Source organism: Panthera onca, chromosome D1 (assembly GCF_046562875.1).
Source record: "Panthera onca isolate mPanOnc1 chromosome D1, mPanOnc1 haplotype 2, whole genome shotgun sequence".
Taxonomy (NCBI): Eukaryota; Metazoa; Chordata; class Mammalia; order Carnivora; family Felidae; genus Panthera; species Panthera onca.
The window spans coordinates 4905257-4928318 of NC_138348.1; the positions used below are offsets into that span (position 1 = coordinate 4905257).

Below are 23062 nucleotides of genomic sequence, written 5' to 3' on the forward strand. Positions count from 1 at the left end.
AGGGGTTTGACATCTGCGTACATATGTGGATTGGGCTCTTAACGTTGGTTTTAAAAACCATTATTCATATCTGCTTGTGCAATAAGGATTATACTAGTCTAATAAAATGAGTCGGGTATCCCTTTTTAATTTTCTGGAACAAATTTATATTAAACGTGACGTTCTTTGAAGATTTGGTAGACTTTGCCTGTAAGAAAACGTGGGCCTAGAACTTTTTGGGAGAGAAGGCCATGAATGGTGACCCCATCTCTTAGGGTGTTGATCTGTTCAAATTTTCTGCCGACTTGAGCATTTAGTATCTCCTGGAAATTAACCTCATCACGTGTGGTGGTTCACGCATGGGTTTTAGAAACTATTGTGCCATTTGAATCCCAATCTGCTACTGACTTTACTGTCACCTGCTGTGTCTGTGCTTCCATTTCCTCATCTGCAGGAATTATTTTGTCACCGTGAGGGGCGAGGTAATATGCAGAAACAAATGCTCAGAGTAGCACCTGCTGCATAAAATTTACTAGGGGCCAGCGGTCACCTTTTCTGTGCAGATTTACTCCTTCTGGAACCCCCTACTAGGACAGTGCTTGGGCTGGAGGGATGCCTTCTGGTGGGAGGGGGTGCACTGTGTGAAAGCCGGTTTTGGACAAGGGCAATGGCAGAGCTGGTTGAGAAGCAGTGTTGGCATTCCAAGTAGGTAATCGCTTCCTGGCGTTCTTCTAGGTCACGTAACTGATGCCGTTTCCTTATGTATCAGAGAAAGCAAGCGGTAGTTTGCTGTGTTCTGTATAAGATGAAATACTGAAGGACATGGGATCTCCCAAATCCTAATGCGGGTGTGGACTCTGGGGCCTGGTAGACCCTCTTCTCCAAACCAAAATTAGACGTGGCCAATGGACGGACATAAATGTGTAGATAATCATGGCACCGCAGGGGGAAGGCCCTTCTGCCTGGTCTGGTCAGCTCTCACCCTCGGGTGGCGGGGGGGCACCTGCCAACACCTTTGGGCTCCCTGGCGCCTGTGCCTGGGCTTCCTGCGGTGACCCCGCACAGAATGCCAGCCAGTCTGGGGAGACGCATGATGTAGGCTTTGCACCCAGACCGTGGGAAACATGAGTGTGGATTAGATTCTACCTGTTTTCGCTGGAAGTCATCGTAATTTCCTGTACTAGTCTTGCCAACAAGACAGCATCGACAGCAAGCTGGAGCTCACTGCCGGATCAGCGAGCTTCCACACTCCCCACGCCTGGCACAGAGCTGCTCGGGCTCGGCTGGGCCTTCTCCAGGCGTCTCTGGCGATGCGGGGTGTCCACTGGACGTGTAGTGCTTCCTGACAGCTGTCGACACCATCTGTCTAACCATCACTGACTCTAATGTAATTCCTTTTTTTTAAAGCTCCACTTTATTTCCAATTACTTGGCCGCATTCCAAAATGAATTTGAAAACCTCAGTAATGAAGAAAAGTGCATTATAGAAGAAGAGATGTTGCTTGAAGTCAATAGGTAATTGTTTCCTTTCATTGATTGATAAAGATAGCTGTCCTGTTCCAGAATATAAGTGGGGTGACTGCTCGCAATCCTGAGTATTTTAGGAGCTTCTCTACAAACATACGTCTCTAGGACTTGTACTTTGTCCAAAGGGGAACATTTGACACCTCTCCAGGTTGCAGCTCACGGCAGGGGCGGGGAGCAGGGTCAGTGCACAAGGTCAGGAGGCTTGGATGGTGCCCCAGACTGTAATCCACGTGTAAGACTCAGCGGAACAAGGCCGTGCCATCCAGGCCTGCACCCTCTTGTCGCCTGATGCTCGTGAAATGGTGGGCACCATCCATTAACGTGTTTCTTCTAAAAAATAATGACAGATTGTGAGCATTGGTTCTGAGTCTTGCTTGTTTAACTTTGTTTCAGCAGCTCTCAAAGCAGGGCTGAGAAACTTCTGGATTTTGTAGAGGTTCCGACCCCTGTGTATCATACACACTCCTCTCCCAAGTCTGGAGGCTTGAGTTACTCCCATCCTGTGGGGTCTGTTACAACAGGAGATTCTCGCTAAAAACGTCTCCGTACCTCTGACCCACCTTGTTCTGTCCAGCCCACTTAGCACAGATCATGTCTTCCAGATCCTGGTCTTCAGAAGTGTCCACACCCCTGTTGCTGAGCATGTGGCCAGCCCTGCCGTCCCCGGGGCTCCCCCTGCAGCACGGAGCTTCCCTCTCTGGTTCGGGAATGGATAGAAAATAGAAAAATGGAGAGCCAGACAGGAAGGGGAGCCCCAAGGGACGTGTAGAGGGTCAGGGAGTACAAGCAGGGGTGAGGAGGATACTAGAGCATTCAGTGAAGCCCACAGGCACTGTTGTGAGGGGGCACGTGCGTGGGTTCACGGTGACCAAGGCCACGGTGCAGTGTAGAGATGGGGACTGTCACACCCTCCTCTGTTTCACCGCTGTGCTGCGAGGGCAGGGGTGAGGGTGGGGCGGCATCCAGCTCCAGGAAGGGTGGTGAAGTTATGCAGAGGCCTGCATTTTCCCCCTCTTGCTGCACAATGCGCGCTGAGGGTTGCTGGTGCCGTGGGCTCACACGTGTAGCAGAGAGCGTTTCTTTCCCAGCGTAGCCCGTGCCTGCCTGCGTGGCCCCCAGGGCCCCCGTTGAGTCCCGTGACTGTGTGACTGTCGCTGTCCCACTCGGCAAGTCCACCCGCCCCCAGCCAGAGGTGGGCGGAGCCGGCAGCCGTGCTCCCAGCTGCTCGCTCCCTGTGGCGTGTAATCCCACCGAGCTGGCCAGGGCAGACCCAGTTTGCATCCAGAGGAGGTAAAATGCCCACCTGCAGGAAATTCCGTCATCGGGCCCGTGGCTGGTGCCACCCATCTCACGTGCGTCTCCTGCTCTTGTAATTACAGGTTTGCCCTTGCGTCCCATTTCTTCTGGGGACTTTGGTCCATCGTACAGGCCAAGATTTCTTCCATTGAATTTGGGTACATGGTATGTTTTGGGGGTGGTTTTCTCTTCTATTCTCAGAAAGAAAATTGTTAACGATGTCTGTGAATGCCTGGTGGTAAATGACCGCTCTTTGCAGAGGGCTCCCTGTGCCCCCGCAAGTTGTGAATGAGGCGACCCGGCACCAGGACAGCAGGCTCAGCCCAGGAAGCTGAGGGTTAAAGGCTGCATAATTTAACCCACTCTCACTGGCTCCGCATCTGCAAAGGCAGGTGACCAGCAGGCCAGGCCTTCCCTGCTCCAGAGAAGTGCTGTGTGGTCCTGTGGTTCGCCTGGGGGATGTAGAAATCGGACCCTAGAGGTCCAGCCCTTGACCTCAGTCCCTTCGGACACAGGGGACAGCGAGTGAAGGAGCACGATGGGGTCTGCCTCTGTGTTTTCCTCAGCTGTCACGGCTCCGTTCTCCGTCCTGCAGCACCCCACGTCGTGCGGGCGGCTGGTGCTGACTCATTGAGCCGTCTTGGTTGCTGCAGGCAAGTTTGACAAGCCAGGCTGTCGTTTTCTTCTAACTTTAGGAAGCGTCCTTGACATAGACAGTTTTAACCTCGAGTTAAGCCCTCTGTTGCCCCATGGTGAGTGTTGGGAGCGTGTTCCAGGGCAGGGGCGTGTAAAGTCTCTAGTGAGCACCTTGCTTTGAGACAGGAGGTGGGAGTGACTAGTTCTCTGATCCCCTAGTCCTGTACGAGGCGGAAGGTTGGTACTGCACAGGTGGTGTCAGGCCAGAGAAGGGGAATATGGAGTTTTGAAGCAGATTTAGTCACGGTCCAGTGATTATTGTAAGGCAAAGTAGACATCAAACAAATACTACCAAAGATAAAGAATAATTTTGTAATAATAAAAGGATCGATTGATCTAGAAGACATTAAGAAAATCGTGAATGCGTCCATACCTTTCTTGCTTCAAAAGACGTAAAGCAAAACCTGAGAAAACTGATGGAGAGAGAGGCGGACCCACAGAGCAGACCTCCCCCTCCCTTGGTGACAGCAGAGCCAGAAACACAGCAGCAGGAGGGACGGAGGAGTGGACAGCACTCTCCCGGCTTGACGTAATTGATGCCCACCGCAGAAGGTACATTCTTGCCCATTGAATATGGAATGTTCATCAAGATGGACCGTATGCTGAGCAGTAGAAAATAGGTGTCAAGTGGAAAAGAATTGAAATGCAGAGAATATACTCTGACCCTGGTGGAATTTAATAGGATATCAGCAACAGCAAAATCTTGAAACTTCTTAGTTATTTGGAAATTAAACAGTACATCTAAATAAGCCCTGGATCAAAGAAGAAATGAAACAAAATATTTCAAAGAAAATTATAAGGGAACACAGTATATCAGAATTTGTGAGATGTAGTTCGAGTAGTGTTTAAAAACTTGTGGCTTTGAAGGTTACACATCTGTATTAGATAAGAAAGTTTTCAAACCAGTGACCTTAAGAAGCTAGAAAGAGAAAAACAAGCTTAAGCCCAAAGTCAGTAGAACTAAATAAAAATAAAAGCAGAAATCGTTGAAATAGAAAATGAATGGGAAAAAAAAAAAGAGAGAGAAAGTCGGTGAAACCAAAAGTTGGTTCTTTGAAAAGTTCAATAATAATTATAAACTTTTGGTTATACTGAGCAAGTAAAAGAGAAGACACATGACTGATACCAGGTATAAAGAAGACATCACTACAGATCCTATGGATGTTAAAAAGGGTAAGAGAATATCATGAATAACTTCATGCCAACAGATCGACAGCGTGCACGTGCAAATTTCTTAGAAAATACAAATTACCAAAACTGACATAACAAATGACCATATACTTATTCAATAAATTGAATTCCTAATCAGAAGGGAAGAAGAACAACTGCCTTTATTTTATAGGTGACATGATCATGTACATGAGTAAATATAAAAGAATCAGTAGAAAAGCTAGTTAAACTATGCCGGGAGTTTACTGAGGTCACAGGATACAAGGGCAGTGTATAAAAACCAGCTGCATTCCCATAGGGTAGAAATAGTTACAGATGAAATTTCACCATATTGACAATGGCATAAAAGTATGAAATACTTAGGGGGATAAGGTTTTTAAAATATGTGCATGACCTGTATACTGAGAGCTGTAAAACATTGCTAAGAGAGCCTAAATGGAGACAGAGACCACATTCATGGCTTCAGGAGACTCAGTATGAAGAGTCTGTTCTTCCCAAACCGATCTCCAGAGTCTCCACGATCCCAGTCAAAACCCCCACAGGCTTTTTGGCAGAAACTGATAAGCTGATTCTAAAATGTATGTGAAACTAAAACTAAGGAACCAAGTCGGAAGACTCGTTCTGCCTGATCTCGAGATGTATCGACACAGTGGGGCATTGGTGGAAAGACGGACGTCGGTCAAATGGAGCAGAGTCCACTGCCCAGAAACAGACTCACACGTAGAGCCAACCAGTATTCGACAGAAGGGCCACAATAATTCATTGGGAGAAAGAAAGGGTTGTGTTTTCAAAACTGATGTGGGAACAACTAAATAGCCATATGGAAAAAATACTGAACCTTGATCTCCTGCCATACACAAAAGTTAACTTGAAAGAGACAACAGACCTAAATGTAAAAGCTCAGACCACCACGTGTCTGGAAAACACAAGGGAGAAGCTTCCTGACCGAGGCAGAGGTTTCTTAGGTTACATAAAGCACCGACCATAAAAGTAAGTTGGGCTTAATCAAAATGAAAAACTTTGGCTCTTTGAATGACATCCTTAAGGAAATAAAAAGGCAAGCACCAACAGGAGAAGATGTTGCAAATTTGTATCTGACCAGGACTTGTTTTTAGAATATAGAAAGAGCTCACAACTTAGCAAGAAACCAAACCTCCTTTATAAACAGGCAAAAGATTGGGACACTGCACAGAAGATAAACAAATGGCCAGTACACATCTTTTTGTCTGCATAATGTAATTAGTCATGAAAAGAGATGCAAATTAAATCTCCAGTGTGATTCCCTCCACACCTGTGATGGTGGCTAACACTTTAAGACCCTGACAGTATCAGACGTTAGCGGGAATGTGGAGCGGCCGGAACTGGCGTATGTTGCCGAGGGGGCTGGTGAGAGGGTCTGACCGGTCTGGAAGACAGTCCGGCCACACGTTTACCGTACAGCCCGATAGTCTTCTACTGGGGCATCATTGATCCAGGAGACGTGCAAGCATACATCCACGCCAGGACTTGGGTTCAAATGCTCACAGCAGCTTCCTGTGTGATAGCCCTGAAATGGAAGCACCCTCCATGCCGCTCAGATGAACGGATGAACGTGCCGTGTGAGGTCCAGATGATGGAGAAGTACCCCGCAGTAAGCCGGAACGAACCCAGATGCTCACCGCAGCACGGACGAATCCCAGGAACGTTATGCCGAGTGAAACAAGCCAGGCGAAAGGGTACAGACCGGGTGACTCCATTTATGGAAAAGCTTTCTATTAGCAACCCGTACTGATTGAAATTGGTTCAGAGGCTGCCTGTGGCCAGGCGGCGGGGTGGGACCCGTGGAAACTTGAGTGTGCCGGAATATTCTTTATCATAACTGTGGCGGTGCTGCTGAACTGGATGTATGCGTTTGTGAAAACCGTCCAACCGTGTGCGTGAAGGAGTTAATTTTTGTGGCGTAGAAGTTACACCCCAACACCGAGTTGTGAACAGCGATGCTGTGATCTTCTGGCAGTTAGCATCACACGCTTTTCAGTTTGGAGCAGGTGCTTAAGAGATCGCATCGTCCACCCCGACGGATGGATGGGGGAGCAGGCCCAGAGACACACGGTGGCTTGACCGTTCTCGTTCCCGAATGCCCGGAACGCGAGACCAGCTTTTCTTACTTCCCTCTCTCATTCTGGGCAGTAATCATGCCGTAGGGGGTTCCAGAAAACCCATGGTGCGTCCTTTCTTGCACCTCTGTCCTCTACTTCCTGACGCCCCCAGGACCTTTTCCTTTGAGAGGGGAGCCTTTGTTTGCATCAGTGTCTGCGGCGTTCCGGTCGACAAGATGGGGCACCGTGGCAGCGCACAAATACGTAGGCGGGGGTCCCGCCTGGATTGCAGGGCCAGGGTGGCCAGGGTGACTGAGCTTGGTGCCTGGGCTCCCGGACAGCCTGCGGCAGCCGGAGCTGCTCTGTGGCCTTGGTGGTTGGGGCCCTGCCCTGCAGGGGGGGACGGGACGTGGGCGGCTCTGGGCGGGAGTCCTTGGTGAGCCTGCCCTTCCTTGTGTCTCCTAGGACTATGCCCAGGCAAGGTTCGATGCCTATTTCGACCAGAAGAGGAAGCTTGGGGTGTGAGTGTGGGAGGCGCCAGCGGCTTCATCCCTGGACCGTGCAGGGGCGGCCGAGCCAGAGGGGCCCTCGGTGCTCCCGACTGCCGCACCTGCGGCAAGAAGGCTCGGATGTCTCGCTGCCCAACGCAGATGTGTATGATACGAAAGACTGTATTAAAACTGAGTAACATTTATTTCATATCTTGTTTACGATTTCACTAGGACTCTGCGATGAGATCGGGAAGCAGAAATATAGTACAATAGTGCAATATCTCAGAATCCTTTTAATCTAGGCAAGGCATCTTGTGTCCGGGGCCTGAAGTTTTCAGTCAGATATGGCAGACAGCAAGAGTGAACCGTGTTTCTGTGGGTACTTTTTTTGGTTAACGTTGATTTTTTCAAGGATGTGAGTGAACGTGCTGGTGAGCACGGCAGCCAGGCTCTCGGGGGTAACGAACGATGTGTGTAGACACCGCTCGCTCCCGAGGGTGGCCCGTCAGCCGGGACAGACTGTGATGTCGCTCTGCGGCCTGGCCGCGAGTCTCCGAAGCTGCTCCTTCACCTTCTGGTCCACGTGGCGGACGCACGAGACCGCAGACGGCTCGGGAGGGGGGTGAGCCGTTGTCTGCGTCCCGTGACCGTAGCCCCCGGGGACCGGTCAGGCCGGCGCGTCGCCCCCTAACCGGGCGCTTCCCCCGCCCTGCTCTCCTCCGTAACTGAATGTGCTTCTCTAACCCCAGCTTCGGGGCGGGCAGGCGGCTGTGGCCCACACAGAGCCCACGGCCGGCCGGGGAGCAGTGTGGGGTCCTGGGGACACACACGCCTCCCGGCTGCCTTCCCCGTGGAAAGCGGGGTTGGCCCGAACGTCTGCAGCTTTTCTCTTCCTCCTCTGCCTCTGCTCGGGGATCCTGTGACCGGGCTGGCTGCCCTGGCATCGTCCTGCCCGGGGGCTCCCTCTGCTGGGGGCCGTGGGGCGCCGGAGGCCCGGCTTTGGCCCTCGGCCAGGTGCCCCTGCCCTCGCTGCCCCCCTGTGTCCCTGACAGGTCATTCTGGTGGGAAAGAGCAGCCAGTATACGGAATGTGGGGGTGTGGATGCGGTAGGCCTGTGACACCCATATATATTAAATGTCCTTTGGGATGATTTTTTTTTTTACTCTGAACTCTTATTTGAATTGTTATTTTGTGCATACATTTCTGCTACCAGAGATTGTACTATACAAACAATAAAAGCATACAAACCGATCCTCACTGTCACCCTTGGGTGTGTCCTAAGTGTCAGGCAAGGCTCCCAACCCACCCCCATCCCCGTAAAGACCCCTACCTAGAAGGATGTAGAAACTGGAAGCAGTGGTATATCCCAGAGGAAACTGAACGGTTGCCTTGGCCAAGGCAGGAGGGACATTTTCCACTATTCACCCTTCTAGACGTTTAAAATTTTAACCAGGTGAATGTGTTTTGGTATCTGAGCAATAAACGGTCCCTCACGCCTGCGTAAGCTCTCACCCAGAGCGATGCTCCCCCCTCCTTCCTGTGCCCACCCAGGCTCTGGCCTGTGGCCCCGCCAGCCACAACCTCCCCACCGCGTCTGGGGGCTCCGAGCAGGGCAGTCCTGGACCCAGGGGACGGGCTCCTCCCAGCAGCTGGCCAGATGAGCGCCAGGCCACCCGGCTTGCTGTGCCCAGGGCCTTGCTGGCCTCAAAGCGGCCTTTGTTCCCGGGGCCTCCTGCCGGAAGAACCACTTTGCAGCTCTTCGGCCCGAGCAAGCAAGGCCTCTAAGAAGCACTGGTGCTGCCTCCTAGCCGGTGGTGGGACCCAGGCCAGAAAGACATGTGAAATGCCATCATCCACCCCAGCAGCCGGAGGATGGCCTCAGGGGAACAGGACCGGTCACCCAGGGAGGGATGGGAGAGACCACAACCTCCCCTGAAGGGGCGGTGGGGCCTGGAGGCCAGTTCAGCCTCACCCGCGGGGCCCTGGACAGCCTCTGCCCTTCTCTGCAGGACGGTGGCGTGTGTATGTATGTAATCACTGCCCCGTGTGAAATGCGTGCGTGTGTGCGTGCGTGTGTGTGTGTGTGTGTGTGTGTCCTCGCTTTGGACCATCGTGAGTGCCTGGGGTGGGGCTGGCACCAGGGCGTGGAAGTATTGGCCCATCTGTGCCAGACATCACCCTTCGTGCCCAGAGTATCCGGAACGTTCTCTTACAGCCAGTTTGCGCATCCCGCGGATGAGGAGCTCACTCCCCACCAGCTCAGCCTGGTAAGACACTCATTCGGAACTAGAATGTGCTGGAAACATCTCTCCTGGGTCCTAGTTCTGCCCCTACTTCACCCCAAGGCTCTGGGATTACTGCAGATGTGCCGTGGGGCCTCTCCCCAACTTCTCAAGGCTCTAGATCCCACACCAGGGCCTCCCACCCCGCTGTACCCCGCACCAACCTCAGCTGCAAAGGAGGGGACGAAGGAGACGAGCGTAAAGCAGGGTGCGGGGCCCACGACACCGGGAGCCCCGTGGGGGTGGGACCGGCGCGAGCCCAGAGCCCGGCCCTGCCTGCCCAGCCCCCGGCACCGCAGACAGGACTGACACGCAGGTCCCAGTCCTACGTCTTTATTTCTTGTCTCCGGAGCTAAGGGCAGGGACCGGGGTGCGGCCACAGACAGACACTAGCCCTCCTCTGAAGCGAAGGTGAAGGGGCTCAGCTTGTAGCCGGTGCCCGAGTAGAACTTGTTCTGAAACTCCACCCTGGGGGTGAGCAGGGGAGAGCCGGTGAGGGGAAGGCCCTGGCCCTCGCGCTGCGCCCCCCACCCCCCGCCCCGGGGCCGGCCGGGCGGGCCTCTCACCAGTGCAGCCGCAGCGCATGCAGGAAGGCCGAGAGCCCCTCCATCACCAGCAGGATAGCCACGGTCAGCACGGCGAAGGCGGCGAAGACGGGGACCAGCGCCACGGCTGCCACGCCCAACTTGCGGCCCAGGCCCAGGCCCGAGCGCATCACCATGGCCCACAGGACCTCCGACAGCTCTGGGGGGTCGGGGAGGCAGCAGTGGGGGCCAGGGCCGAGGGGGGCGCCCGCCCAGCCCCCCCGCGGCAGCCCGCCTTCCTGTGGAGCCGGTGGGGGGGGGGGGATCTCCTCCAACATCCTCCCTTTGCAGAGGGGACACCGAGGCCCGGAGAAGTGACCCGCCCAGGCCACCCAGCCGGCAGCGCTGAGCGGCAGAGGCGGCCAGCCCTCCCGCCGCGACCGGGTCACTCACGGGCGTGGGCCAAGCTCAAGGCCCAGAGGCGCAGGTAAGAGGCCGTGTTGGAGATGCAGCCCAGGCAGAACTCGATGGTGTGGATGGCCTGGTGCATCAACACCTCGGACAGGACAAACTGAGGGGCGGGCAGCTGTGAGGGGCGGGCCGGGCGGCGGCCGGCACCCCACACGCACACCCGGGGAGACCACACCCACCTCGGCCGCCTCTCCGTCCTCCGGGCACCCCGCTTTCTCCTCATCAGGGCCCCAGCCGGCCACGGATGCATCGGAGGAGTCCAGAATCTCGGACTTGTCCTCATCCTGGGGGTGGGGAGCAGGTGGCATGAGCGGGGACGGGGCCCGGGCCGCCGCCGCCGCCCGCTCGCAGCCCCTCGGAAGCCGAGAGGAGGCCGGGGTGGGGTCAAACCTCCCGGCAGCCCCCCCCCCCCGCCCCCCCTACCGGCTGTCGGCCAGCGGGCCCCCTCTGCGAGCGGCTGCGGTGCCGCCAGCGCAGGAACAGCGGCGTGCCGAGCAGCAGGACGGGCACCGTGACCAGGGCCAGGATCACCAGTGCTGACTGCACCGCTTCCTGCGGGGGAGGGGGTCCCAGTCACCGGCCCTCTCTGAGCCGCGCCGCGCACCCAGCCCCGGCCCCTCCCCCGGGGACGTGACTCCGCAAGGAGTCCTCGGAGGGGGGAAGCTCCCAGCACCCACTGCGCCGGCCCTCCTTCCACCTCCCCGGCTCCCCGGCGGAGGGAGGCCTGACTCGCGTCCCCGATTCTCAGATGAGGCTCCCAGTGGCCCCGCGGCGGGTGCGGGCCGGCACCCCCGCGCCTGCGCACCTGCCCGTGGAAGAGGGGCTGGTTGGTGGGGCTGCGGGAGAAGAGGAACATGTTGATGAAGTGGATGAGGATGCTGGGGGCCGAGGCAGCCCTGGCGGCGTAATCTTGCAGCCACTTGTAGACGACGAGGAAGACCAGGTAGCCGAACAGCCCCAGCAGGAAGACCAGCTCCGGCAGGGTCTCTAGGAGCAGCCGGTGCCACTGGCCGAAGTGCCTGCGCCGGGAGAAGGGCGGGGTCGCCGGGTCACCCACCCGGCCGCCCGGCCCCGCCTGCCCCGGTGTCCCCCGGAGCCCGGGCCCTCACACGTGGTTGAAGACTCCCAGGACCACCCCGAAGGTCATGTGGGTGACCCCTAGGATGACGGACATCTTCATCTTGAAGGAGTTGAGGAAGCTCAGGTGGTTGACGGCCAGGCTCCAGATCTGGGGTGGCAGGAGGGACGGGTGTCACGCGGGGGGCTCCCCGCCCGAGTCCCTCAGCAGCTCGTCTGCCCCCGTGGGGCCTCGGCACGTCTGTGGCCCACCTGCCCGCTGTGGGGCAGCAGAGGGGAATGGCCCCGACCCCAGCTCTTCCTAGCTAGGGGACACTGAGCCTGTGATCCCTGTGCCTCTGCTTCCTCATCTGCGAAATGGGGACGGTGCTGATGGGGTTGTCTAAATATCCCATCACGTCACGTCAAGGGCACGGAACAGTGCCCGGCGCAGCAGGCCAAGAACGAGCCGAGGGCCGCCCTTACTACCATACGCTTCTCTGCTTTCTGAAGCCAGGGGAGCCCCCTCGTCCTTCCGGACCCCCACACCTCCTGCACCGGCACCAGGCCCGGCACTCGGGAGGGGCTCGGCGAGCATGGCTGAAGGGGCGGGGGCAGGGGGTCACGTCAGGTTCAAGGTTGGGTCAGGGTCAGCGGAGGAGCCCCGGCCCGGCCCTCCCACCTGCCCGCACCCCCCCCCCCCCGCCCCCCGTGGCAAGTGGCGGGGACTCACGGGGTCGATGCCGAAGGGGTAGGGTCCCAGGAAGACGCCGCTGACGTTGGGGTCCAGGGCGAGCAGCGGGTGCTGGGCCAGGAACGCGTCACTGTGGCAACAGTACGGGGTGGGCGGGGGCTGCGGGGGGCGGGGGCGGGGGGGGGGGGGCTGCGGCGCCGCGGCCCGGCCTCACCTCCAGTCTGACTGGGTGGCCATGGCCGCCACGCTCCAGCCGGAGGAGAAGATAGCAGTGGCGCGGCTGAAGCACTCGTTGTAAATGAAGCCGGTGTAGACGGAGAACAGGCCCATGAGCAGGAGCAGGTAGCGGCCGCTGAAGAAGGTCTGCCAGATCTGGGGATGGGGGGGGGGGGTGCCGTGAGGGACCACCCCGGGCCCCCAACCCACGGGAGCACCGTGGGTTGGGCCCCCCGGGCCGGCCCTCACCTCGTTCTGCGCCGACTTCACGGCCGGCCGGTTCTCCGTGAGCACCATGGCCAAGGCGAAGAGGAACATGAGCAGCCCGTGGCCCACGTCGCCGAACATTACGGCAAAGAGGAAGGGGAAGGTGATGATGGTGTAGGGTGCTGCGGGCAGAGGGGCCAGGCGGTCAGCCAGGACCCCCAGGGACAGGCCCTGGGACCCCAGGAAACGGGGAGGGGTGCTGGCGAGGCAGGGGCACCAGGCCGTGTGTCTGCGTTCCAGAGCCCTGGCTGTGTGACGGCGGGCTAGTGACTTAACCTCTCTGAACCTCCGTTCCGACATCTATAAACTGGAGGTTCAATACTGCTGCTTCGTAGAGCTGCTGCCCATGAGTTTATGAGGGCAGTACTGGTGGGCCGCAGCACTCGAGGGAAACCGGGTCCTGCTGCTGTTAAGAGAGCTGCAAGCATACACTCGGAAAGAACAGAGAGCCCGGTGGCGGTCCTGACCCACACATGGCAAGTTCCGGAAGGCCCAGCTGGTCGCTTAACCTCGGAGGTCTCACTCTCCCTTCAGCGAAATGGGAAAAACCCCTAACGGGCGTTACGAGGACCACAACGCACATCCCTGTGAGGAGTGGAGTCGTGTCCCTTCCAAAATGATACACTGGAGTCCTAACCCCCAGTCCCTCAGAAAGTGGCCTTAATTTGGAGGTAGGGTCTCTACAGACGTGATCAAGGGAAAAGGAGATCAGCAGAACAGGCCCTACCCCGCTAGGAACGGCGTCCCGATAAAAGGGGGGAAACTTGGGGGCGCCTGGGTGGCTCAGCCGGCTAAGTGTCCGACTCTAGATTTCGGCTCGAGTCACGATCTCGCGGTTTGTGAGTTTGAGCCCCGCGTCCGGCTCTGTGCTGACAGCGTGGAGTGCTTGGGATCCCGCCCCCCCGCCTCTTCCCTGCTCATGCTCATGCTCTTTCAAAATAGACTTTAAAAATTGGGGGGGGGGGGGCGGATTCGGACACAGATGCATTCCGTGGGAGAGTGCCGCTTAAACGTGAGGATGGCTGTCTCCAAGCCAAGCACGGAAGTCGGCCTGGGACGGAGTCCCCGTCAGAAGGAAGCGGCCCTGCGGACACGGGGATCTCGGACTTCCAGCCTCTGGACTGGGAGACGAGAAGTACCCTTGGTTTAAGCCCCCACCTGTGTGCTTTGCTGCACCAGCCCTGGCGGACTGATCCCCCCCAAAGTGACTGCTCCGAGAGCTGGGGGCGTTTTGTCAACTGGCCGCCTGGTGGTCAGGCTGCCCTAGCTGGACTGGCCTCTGCTAACACGGAGGAGCTGTGAGCACGCGAGACGGGAGGGGCCCAGGTCGAGCTCCAGGATGCTGACCCCGCGGGACGGCAGGCCCCGAAGGACTACATGCGGCCCTGATCACCGTTCACTCGATGGTTCCATTCTCACGTCCTGCCCGGGCCACCTCGGGGAGGGGGGGGGGGGGGTCCCAGCACCCTGCCTCTAGCCCCCTGGGTGAGGCAGGACCCTTCCTTGGCCAATTACTAAGTCCTCTCCAAAAACGGGTCCCACCGTGGTTCGCCTCCTACACCCATTCTTTGGGCTCAGAGACCCACCGTGGTCCCCACCCGGTGACACAGGGGCCGCTGGGCCACTGGCTACACTGCAGCCAGCCTGCTGCAGGGAGAGCCGTGTCTGGAGGGAGAAGAACCAGGCAGGTGACAGACCAGGTGCCCCAGGAGTGCAGAGGGGGCTGGGGAGGGAGGAGAGCCAGCCCCCTGTGGCCCCCCCCCCCCCCCGACTCCCAGCCCTCAGTTTTCGCCCCTGCCCCTGCGGTCCCTGACTGGTTTCTCCCAGGAGCACCTCTCTTTAATTGAGTCCCCACCTCAGGGTGTGCTCCTGGGAGAGCCCGACGGCCCCCAATTCACGCTTCTCACAAACACGGTGCGGCCTAAAAGCGCATCAGTGGGCCGGCTAACTCTGGCCTCAAGGACTGCTGCCCTGCGATCTGATGACGGGCAGCCTTCCCAGCACCGCTCTGAGAGCCGAACTATGCGTCCCATTTTACAGATGTGGAAACTGAGGCTCAGACGAACGAAAAAATGTGCCAAGTTAAGTGGGACCTCAAACCTGAGCTGTTTCTACGGCAAAACCTGTTCTTTGCACAGCCCCGCGCTGGACCCCTCGTAAGCCTCGCTAGGGGGCTTGCTGGGGATAAACACAAAGTTCCCACGCGGCCTCCCCTTGCCCCCCACCCCCACCCCCACCCCGGAATGCTGGGAGTGTGCTTCTCAACCTAAGAGGGCGGGACGGCCCAGTGGGGAGACACCGCGGGGCTCCATGGCTCTCACCGGGATTGACCTCCTGGTAGCGGCCCACGCCGTAGGCGTCCACGATGCCTTGGAAGCTGGCCGTGAAGCAGTTGGTGCGGATGAGCGTGGGGGGCATGTCCCGGCAGGGGATGCGGTGAACCACGGCACTCACCCCTGCCTCGCTCTGGGGCACCGGGTGGACAGACAGAGGGATGAGACGGAGGGCGGGGACCTTCAGGGACCCTTTGACACGCCCAGCCAGACCCGGCTAGAGAGGCGGGGCTCCCTGGGCAGGTGCCTGGGAGACTCCTCCCCTCTGTGCGAGAGGACGACCAGCCCTACCTGCCCCAACCGCGGGAGATCCAGGGAGAGCCTGAGATGAGCTGACCCAGGAGAGGGAGCCCCATCGCTACACGTGAGAGCCGACGGGGCGCCCGCAGACGGCCGTGACACCCATTTCACGGATGCGTAGCCCCAGGCTCCCTCCGACGGCCCAAGATCCCCCGGGCCAGGGCCTGCTGAGCTGGCCTCCAGGGTGCTCTGGCCCGTCCCAGGGCTTCTACGACCTCGGGATGGCCGAGGCCATCAGGGCAGCCTCCCCAGAGGAAGGGGGGGGGGGGGGCTGGGCAAGGCACGGCACCGGGAACAGGCACCCGCCTGGCAGGGGGGGGAGGTGGGAGACCCGCCGCACTCACCGAGCTGTCCTGCAGCGCCTGCTGTAGGGTGGGCAGGTCGCGCGCGGCACACCAGCCCTCGGCGATGAGGCACTTGTGCGTGGCGCTCACGCTGCACTGGTTGAGGGCCAGGTACACGGCCTTCATCTTGCGGATCTGCACCTGCCAGGGCGGCAGCAGCTGCTGCACGCGGGCCAGCACCTGGCTCAGGAAGCGTTCCGTCTCCCCCAGGACCTGCGGCCGGCGCGGGGTGGGGGTTAGGAGGGGCAGGGGTGCGGCGGGCGGGGCGTCCAGCCTGGCCCCCAGCGCCCACCTCCTGCAGCTCGTGGCTCTGCTGCTGCACCTGCTGCAGGGCCCCGAGGCGGCCCTCCTCGTGCTCCGCGTACGGAAAGATGTGGCAGTGGAAGCTGGCAGGGAGGAGGGGTGACGTGAGGGGAGGCCCGGGGGGCTCCGGCTGGGCAGAGGCGGAGTAATGGGGCAGAGCGGGGGACAGGGTGGTGACAGGCAGGGGCCTGGGCACAAGCGCGGCGGGCGCCCAGCCGCCCCCCCCCCCCCCCCCCCCGATCTCACCAGTCCGTGATCTTGCGGATCTTCTGCCCTATCTGCTCGCCCCAGTAGGAGATGAGGAAGGTCATCCACGTCGAAGGCTCGCCCTGCGGGAGGGGGGCCCACTGTACCTGCGGTCCTGGCCCCGCCCGGGACGCACCCCCAGCCCGGGCCTCCCCGGCCCTCACCGTCACGGGGTCCTCTAGCTGTTGCTCTGTCTCCCGGAAGCTGGCGATAAGGAAGCCACGACAGGCCCTCCAGAGCAGGCGTTCGAGGGCAGCGGCCTTGGAGGGCTCCACGGCACCTGCCACAAAGCTGCCGGGCCGGCCGGGCTGGGCGGGGGCCGCCCCAGCTTCCCCCTACCTAGCCCCGGCCAGGCCCCCTGTTCAGGACAGTCTGCCAGGCACGGTGCCCTGCTCCCAGGGAGAAGGCCGGAGCCTCCCCACCCCGGCAGGGCCCAGAAGAGGAGAACCCGGGGTGCCTGAGTGGCTCAGTCGGCTGGGCATCCGACTTCGGCTCAGGTCGCGATCTCACGGTCCGTGAGTTCGAGCCCCGCGTCGGGCTCTGTGCCGACAGCTCGGAGCCTGGAGCCTGCTTGGGATTCTGTGTCTCCCTCTCTCTCTGCCCCTCCCCCACTCACACTCTGTTTCTCTCTCTCTCAAAAATAAATAAACATTTAAAAAAAAAAAAAAAAGAGGAGAACCCGCCCCGAGCCAGGGAAATTCTGGGCCAGAAGGAGGAGGCCGGGGGGCAATCTGAGGGTGGGCGAGGAGAGCACCGGACAAGGAGTCCGTCAGGGCCTCCGGCTGAAAAGCTTGAAGCGCCCCTTACTCACTTGACTCTCAGGTCCTGGTGGGGGCCCCCGGGGGGCTGGAGCAGGGGGACCCTTTCCGAGGGCCCGTCGGCGTGGGTGGCTGCCAACTGGGAGCCGAGAGGCACCGTGAGCCCCGCGACCGGACGGGGGCCTGGCACCCCCAGCCCCACGCGAGCCTCCCCGCCTCCCCGGGCTGGAGCTGACCGGCGGGCCGTGGCCCTGGCCCAGCACGGCAGCGTGGAGCCGCAGCTGGTGCAGCTGGACCTGCAGGGACTGCTGGTTGCCCCGCACGTCCCGGAGCTCCTGTGCCAGGCGGTCCGTCTCCTCCTGGATGCGCAGCAGGTCCCGGGGCGGGGGCGCGGGCAGCCTCCCCTCCGGCCGGGACAGCACCTGCCCGGCCCGCCGCACCTCCTCCTGCAGGAACACTGGGTGCGGAGGGTCGGGCGTCGGGGGAGGCCGTCCGGGGGCCAACACCGGCTAATGGCCACCGTTAGCCGAGGGCTGCCTGATGTCTAGGGGGTCCCGAGTGCCGCCCCAAACTCCGCTGGCCGCCAGCTAGTCGATTCACTGGATCCGAGACCCCCAGAAAAACCCCAGGCCAAGCCTGTATCTCCTCCCAAGCGTGTGTGGACTGCTTGCCCGCTCCAGGGCCCTGGCCACGGCCCCCGCCCAGGGCCTGGGCCCCACAGTGGTGGTCCAGGGCAGGGGTCCCTCTTGTCCGGGTTAAAGAAGCAGCAGCTCCTTGGGGCACCTGCCCCTGGATACTGGCCTCTGCCCACCCCAGTCCATCTGTAGCAAAGAAAGCTCTGTCTGAGCCCCTCCCCTGCTTAGAAACCATGGTGGCTCCCAGCAACCACTGGATGAGTTCCTAGGCCCTCACGCGGTATTCGAGGTCTCTTCCAAGCAAGCCCCATTGTCAAGAACCCCCCCACAGACCCCCCCACAGACCCCAGCTGCCCTATCCTGGCTCTGCAGGGCCTGGCCTGGACCTCTCTTCTCTGCCTTCCACCTGGGGCACCAGGACTCTTCCTTTCAGGCCAAGCTCGACTGGCACCTCCTCCGGGAAGCCTGCCTGGGATGTGGGCCTGGGGCCAACTCACAGAAGGTTTTCTCCAACTCCTCGCAGCGTCGAACATCCCCCACGAAGCGTCTCTGGAAGGCGCTCACCGAGGCATTGAGCTGTGGTCGCCGCACAGAGGCGTCAGTTTTCTGGGGAGGGGGCCGGGGAGGTCCCCACCCAAGGGCCCAGGCTTGGCTCTCTACAGGCCATGGCTGCCTCCCTCTCCCCCCGCCAAAAGGTGTGAGGACACCATGAACCTCCAGATGCCCAGCTGGAGACGGACCAGGCCCTGCGTGCCCCGGGGACGGTGTGACGGGGCCCAGGAGGCGAGATGGCCTCAGCCGTGCGTAAGACTGGCCTTTCAGGGAGCAGAGGACCTACGGCAGAGGCTGCTGGGATTCAGGCACAGCCAGGGGCCGTGTGGGGGTGGCGTCGCACCATCTAGGACGCCTAAGGACAAGCCCCGCCCCCACGCGCGTCCGGCCCCACTCACGTCTCTGAACTCCACGAGACCCAGCTCGCCAAGCTGGCTCACGCAGGTATAGGCAGCGGAGGTGGGCAGGAAGAGTTGCACCAGCACGACCTCCTCGCTCCGGAACATGGAGCCCATGGTCCTGTGGGACGGGCAGGGGGTGAGGGCTCAGCCGGCGGGGACCACAGACGGCTCCCCGTCAAGTAGGGATTCCGTCCGCCGCGGCGCAATCCACGGAAGGTCCCGCTACCAACCCCATCTGACAGACGGGGAGACTGAGGCCTGGGGAGCCTCAAAGCGGTGCTGAGGTCACACAGGAAATAAGCGTGCAACTGGGAGCGGACCGACCTCACGGCCTGAGCCACAGCCCGACCTCACTCCAGCTCTTTCCCAGCGGGCTCTGCCCTGTCCCGGACACCCACCCCTGACCGCTGGTGGCACCGGCTCTTCTCACACTTGCCCTCTGCTCCCACTGTCCCTCCTCTGTGGCCTGCCCTCACCTGGGATCCTGATCACCCTCGGCGCCCCAGGCCAAGGGTCACCTCCAGCAGCCGGCCTCCTAAGTGCCACGGCCCTCGCTGGCCATGAGCCCTTGTCCTTCTACACCACGGAGCGCCCATCCGTGACCCAGACACTCAGCACTGAGGTTGGGCCTGTCCCCACAGGCAGCTGGAGCCCTGCTCCCTCCCTGAGGTGTCTGGGTGTGTGCTGAGGGGGTGGGGTCTCCGCCGGCTCCCCTCACTGAGGCCCGAGATGCCTGGCGGCAGACATGCCCCTGAGGCCCGGACTGCTTGGCAGCTGCAGTCTACACTGGGGCGGAACAGCCTCCCAGGTGTCGAAATCCACAAAATGAAACTGGAAACTGACACGGGCAGGAAGGGCCCGCCGGGGGCCCTGCCCAAATGCCGAGGGAGGAGGCCCCGCAGATGCCCTGGCCCACAAGCCAGGACTCCATGGCCCCTGCTCTGGGGGCCCAGGGCCAGCCACTTCCCCTCTGTGGGACTCCGTCTCCTTAGCTCCCAAACGGTGGGGGAAGGGGACAGACACGAGTGAGGTCCCCAACTGAGAGGGTGACCAATTGGCACCAAAGGCCCTGCCGGCTGTCTGGGCCGGTTGGGGCCAGCCCAGCTGGTCACTTCCGCCCCCCGGGGCCTGGGTTACTTCAGTCTAATGAGGGAATGCAGCCCCGGCCCCAGCCTGGAAGAGGAGAAAAGGCTGAGAGGCAGCCCGAGGCCGCAGAAGCATTGGGCCCTGGACAGGGAAGGGTGGGCAGGAGGGGCTGGGTTCCATCCCCAGAAGGCCGGGGACCAGGGTTCAGAGCCCTGCCCAAACTGTGACTGGCTGTGTGACCTTGGGGGAGTCTCTCACCCTCTCTGGACTTTCACTTCCTCTTTGGGTAAATGGGACTTGGCCAGCCCCAGGAGACACGGGACCTGGGTAGGGAGTAAAAATAATGAGAGTTTACCCACACTACCTCTAAGCCTAACGGCAATCCTGGGGGGAGAGGACCCCGTAGGCCTGTTTTACAGACGGGTCAATGCACGTGGAGAGTTGAGGTCTGGGATCAGGTGGTCAGCAGGTGGCCGAGCCAGGCAGGAGCCCGGCCCTGGGGCTGCGGGTCTGGAAGTCCCAGTGCACAATATGTGCTCAGAGGAAATATGTGTTCTCTGCCCTGAGCACCCTGAAAGGCTGGAGGGTTGTAGGGAACCAGGTCTGGGGATCCAAGGGTCCAGCGGCCCCACGCTGCACCCTTCACTCACAGGGCCTCACCCTCGGCAATTCCCTTGGCGACAAGGACAAGCTGGGGTGGGCCCGGTGTGTAGGGAGCTGGTCAGACCCCTCCCCCACATTTTAGGACTCCACTGGCTCACCCCTTCCCCCCATCCTCCCTGGCCCCTACCCAAGCCAGGGGCCACCCCAGTCCCTTTGATGGAGCAAATGAAGTTTCCTCAGTTCTGTGGCCTTCAGGGTCCAGACTGCAGCCCTCTCCTCACTCTATGTCCCCTCCTTCTGGTCCCTCAGGGACTGAGGCCAAGGCCAACTCCAGGAACCCCCAGATCTCTCCTCTAAGCCCCCGACCCAGGGATGAAAGCTGGACTGGAGGGGAGGGCCTGAGGCCTCTTCTCTTCCAGACCGGTAGGCTCTGGAGCTGGAGTGACCCTATTTGCCTCTAGCTCTCCCTCTTTGTAAGTGGCCTTAATTTCCTCATCTGTAGAATGGGTCCCGCCCTCCGAGGAAGATGCCACAGAGAAAGCTCTGAGCACCACCAGCGCGCCACCAGGCCCAGCGGAGTTGGGCTCAGTAGTTAGTGGCTGTTAACTCCCCATCTTCCTCTTCCTCTTCTCTTTCCCCCTCCTCCTCCTCGCCGCTGTGGCCCCCACCAAGGCCTGACACCCGGCGGGCGGGCCGGCAGACTGAGTCTCATCCACTGATCCAGCTGGGTGGGGGTTCCAAGATCCCCTTCCGGGCGCAGGGCGAAGCGAGGGTGGCAGACGGGGCTGCGGGCCCTGCAGACCCCTGCCGGGGCACTCACCCCCGGGCCAGCAGCACGCGGCGACCCTCGGCTCTGCGCTCGGCTCCCGGCACTGCGCTCCCCGCCGCGGCGCCCACGCAACTCACTTTCCCCGGCGGGCGGGCGGGGCCGCGAGGGGCGGGACCACGGAAGCCCCGCCCCGCCCCGTCCCGTCCGGGCCCCGCAGTCCCCACCCGGAGTCCCGCGAGCCGCTGGAAAGGTCGCCGGGCTCCGGCTGCGACCCCGCCCGCCCTAACTTCCTGAGGGACCATTGGAGGAGTGTGCCGAGGGGCCCAGAGACCAGAGCGCGGACACAGACCAGCGCCGACCGCGCACGCCTACGTGGCCCGGGGTGCGGGGAGGCGTCCGGGGATAGGGCATGGGACGTCCCCCCCCCTCCCCCAACCTAGAGGCCTATGGCTGAAGGTCTCTCATGAGACCACAGTTGCACCGGATCCTTCCACCTTCCTGCCCCTGACCACCCGGGGTAGGGACCTAAGCTCCAGGCCCAGTGCTCTGTGCCCTTGGGTAGGTGCTCACTCTCTCTGGGCCTTTTTCCTCAATGGCAACAGGACATGGAGGGCCAGGCCATGTTATGTCCTTCCACTCAGGGCTGGACACCCAATGTTAGCTGTCGCTCCCCCTCCCCCCCTGCAGCTGGGGGCGCCCTGGAGACTTTGGTCCTGCCCCAGCACCCCTGAGCTGAGGTTCACACCTGCCCAGCTGCCTGCCCTTTGAACGGGCCAGGACCATACCCAGCGGGGACAGGAGGTGCAAGGGGCCCCTCAACTCGAGTGATCCTTGAATCCCACATGGCAAGGTCCTCTGAGGGGTGGAGTGGTGGGCAAATGGAGCCCCAGAGCTGGGGGTGGAAAGTACAGCCAAGGTCAGTGTCCTCTGAAAAGTGGGGGCCCCCATCCTGGGGCACTGTAGGTCTATTTCCAGGGTGGGGAGGACCCCTCAACACAACCAAACAGCACCAATGGGGGCCTCAGGTCAATACCTCCTGGTGCAGGGGAGACCAGGACCCCACTGTTACAAAATGGCATTAGAGGTGCATGTGCATGCACACACACACACACACACACACACACACACACACACGCAGTTTCTGACAAGTCAGAAGGGGGTAGAACCCAGTCAGGAGCTGGATAGCCTGACCCAATTTTTTTTTTTAATTAGAGAGCAAGAGAGCAGGAGAGGGAGGGGCAGAGACAGAATCTCAAGCAGGCTTCACGCTCAACACGGAGCCTGACACAGGGCTCGACCCCGTGACCTCGGGATCACATCCTGAGATGAAATCAAGAGTTGGACGCTCAATCCACTGAGCCACCCAGGCGCCCCCTGATCCATTTTTAGAAGCGTTCTGTTTGTCTGTGTACAAATATAGGCTCCGTGACAATTATCTAATGCTGGTTCTACCTGGGAAAAGTGAAGTTAGAGGTGATTTAGGAGTTTTAAGCCAGCCTCATTATTGCAGAGCTCTGGCATCCGACAGCCACCGGGGCTGGCCGGGGGCTACGCGCACAGACACTTCCCGGGGGCCGGTCTTCCCTTCCAGGCCTGCACTCACTCCTCAGCTCTGCACCTTGTTCCTTAGGCTGTGGGGGCCCAAGCAGGTCCTGGGCCACCTCAGCACCAGATGGCCCAGCTAGCAGCAGTGAGAAAAAGGGGTGTCCTGGGGAATGAGTTGGGGAAAGGGTGGGGTTCTTTGCTACAGGCCTTCTCAGAGCCTTGAACGTGGTCACACGCGGTGCCTATCACAGAAAGAGGGCACTTGGGGCATTTCCTGCACTGACTGGTTCACAGAACACCCTCCTCTCCCTTCTTTCCGTGAAACATCCTGGGAGGTTAGTGTTTTGTAAAAAGTACTTTTGGAAATGACGGAGAAGGGGGACTCAGATCTCCGACCAAGTTAGTTTTCATTGGACGCATGCTGTGTGATTCTGAGCCGGT

The 23062-nt window shown here is 60.1% G+C and overlaps 2 protein-coding genes across 16 annotated transcripts in view; one reads left to right on the forward strand and one right to left on the reverse strand.

The window, feature by feature from the left end:
• The window catches only part of CHKA (choline kinase alpha), a 61181-nt gene extending 53737 nt beyond the window's left edge, over positions 1–7444 (forward strand). For 6 of the 12 annotated variants that reach the window (XM_078433753.2, XM_078433756.2, XM_078433762.2 and 3 more), the window contains 3 exons: positions 1387–1493; positions 2885–2966; positions 7211–7444. In XM_078433753.2, coding sequence (XP_078289879.2) covers positions 1387–1493; positions 2885–2966; positions 7211–7270 — 249 coding nt within the window. In that variant the 3' untranslated portion in view covers positions 7271–7444. Of the gene's footprint in view, positions 1–1386; positions 1494–2884; positions 2967–3316; positions 6863–7210 lie in introns of those variants that run through there. The other 6 variants (XM_078433757.2, XM_078433759.2, XM_078433754.2 and 3 more) reach the window with 4 other exon arrangements.
• A 2391-nt stretch (positions 7445–9835) lies between these two features.
• On the reverse strand, positions 9836–21248 carry TCIRG1 (T cell immune regulator 1, ATPase H+ transporting V0 subunit a3). Of its 4 annotated transcripts, XM_078433749.2 has the most exons (21): positions 21128–21214; positions 19963–20027; positions 18616–18736; positions 18163–18241; positions 17267–17487; positions 17084–17169; positions 16437–16563; positions 16273–16355; positions 16016–16109; positions 15724–15936; positions 15068–15212; positions 12729–12868; positions 12478–12635; positions 12303–12393; positions 11623–11741; positions 11319–11532; positions 10937–11065; positions 10693–10797; positions 10496–10613; positions 10085–10262; positions 9836–9986 (listed from the first exon to the last, which is right to left on the reverse strand). In XM_078433749.2, the coding sequence occupies exons 3-21, from the start codon at positions 18730–18732 to the stop codon at positions 9908–9910; spliced, it is 2496 nt and encodes an 831-aa protein (XP_078289875.1). In that variant the 5' UTR covers positions 18733–18736; positions 19963–20027; positions 21128–21214; the 3' UTR covers positions 9836–9907. The 4 variants fall into 4 exon arrangements, with proteins under 4 accessions (XP_078289875.1, XP_078289874.1, XP_078289876.1 ...); XM_078433748.2 differs by lacking the exon at positions 19963–20027 and having other exon boundaries at positions 21128–21248; XM_078433750.2 differs by lacking the exons at positions 19963–20027; positions 21128–21214 and adding an exon at positions 20069–20282.
• Positions 21249–23062: the final 1814 nt, after the last annotated feature.

Coding starts and splice junctions, on each gene's coding strand:
- TCIRG1 (XM_078433748.2), bottom strand. CDS start 18,732: ATGGGCTCCATGTTCCGGAGCGAGGAGGTCGTGCTGGTGCAACTCTTC. Junction 16,356..16,436: donor AGCTAGAGGACCCCGTGACG/GTGAGGGCCGGG, acceptor CCCCTCCCGCAG/GGCGAGCCTTCGACGTGGAT. Junction 11,066..11,318: donor AGCCCCTCTTCCACGGGCAG/GTGCGCAGGCGC, acceptor CCTCCCCCGCAG/GAAGCGGTGCAGTCAGCACT.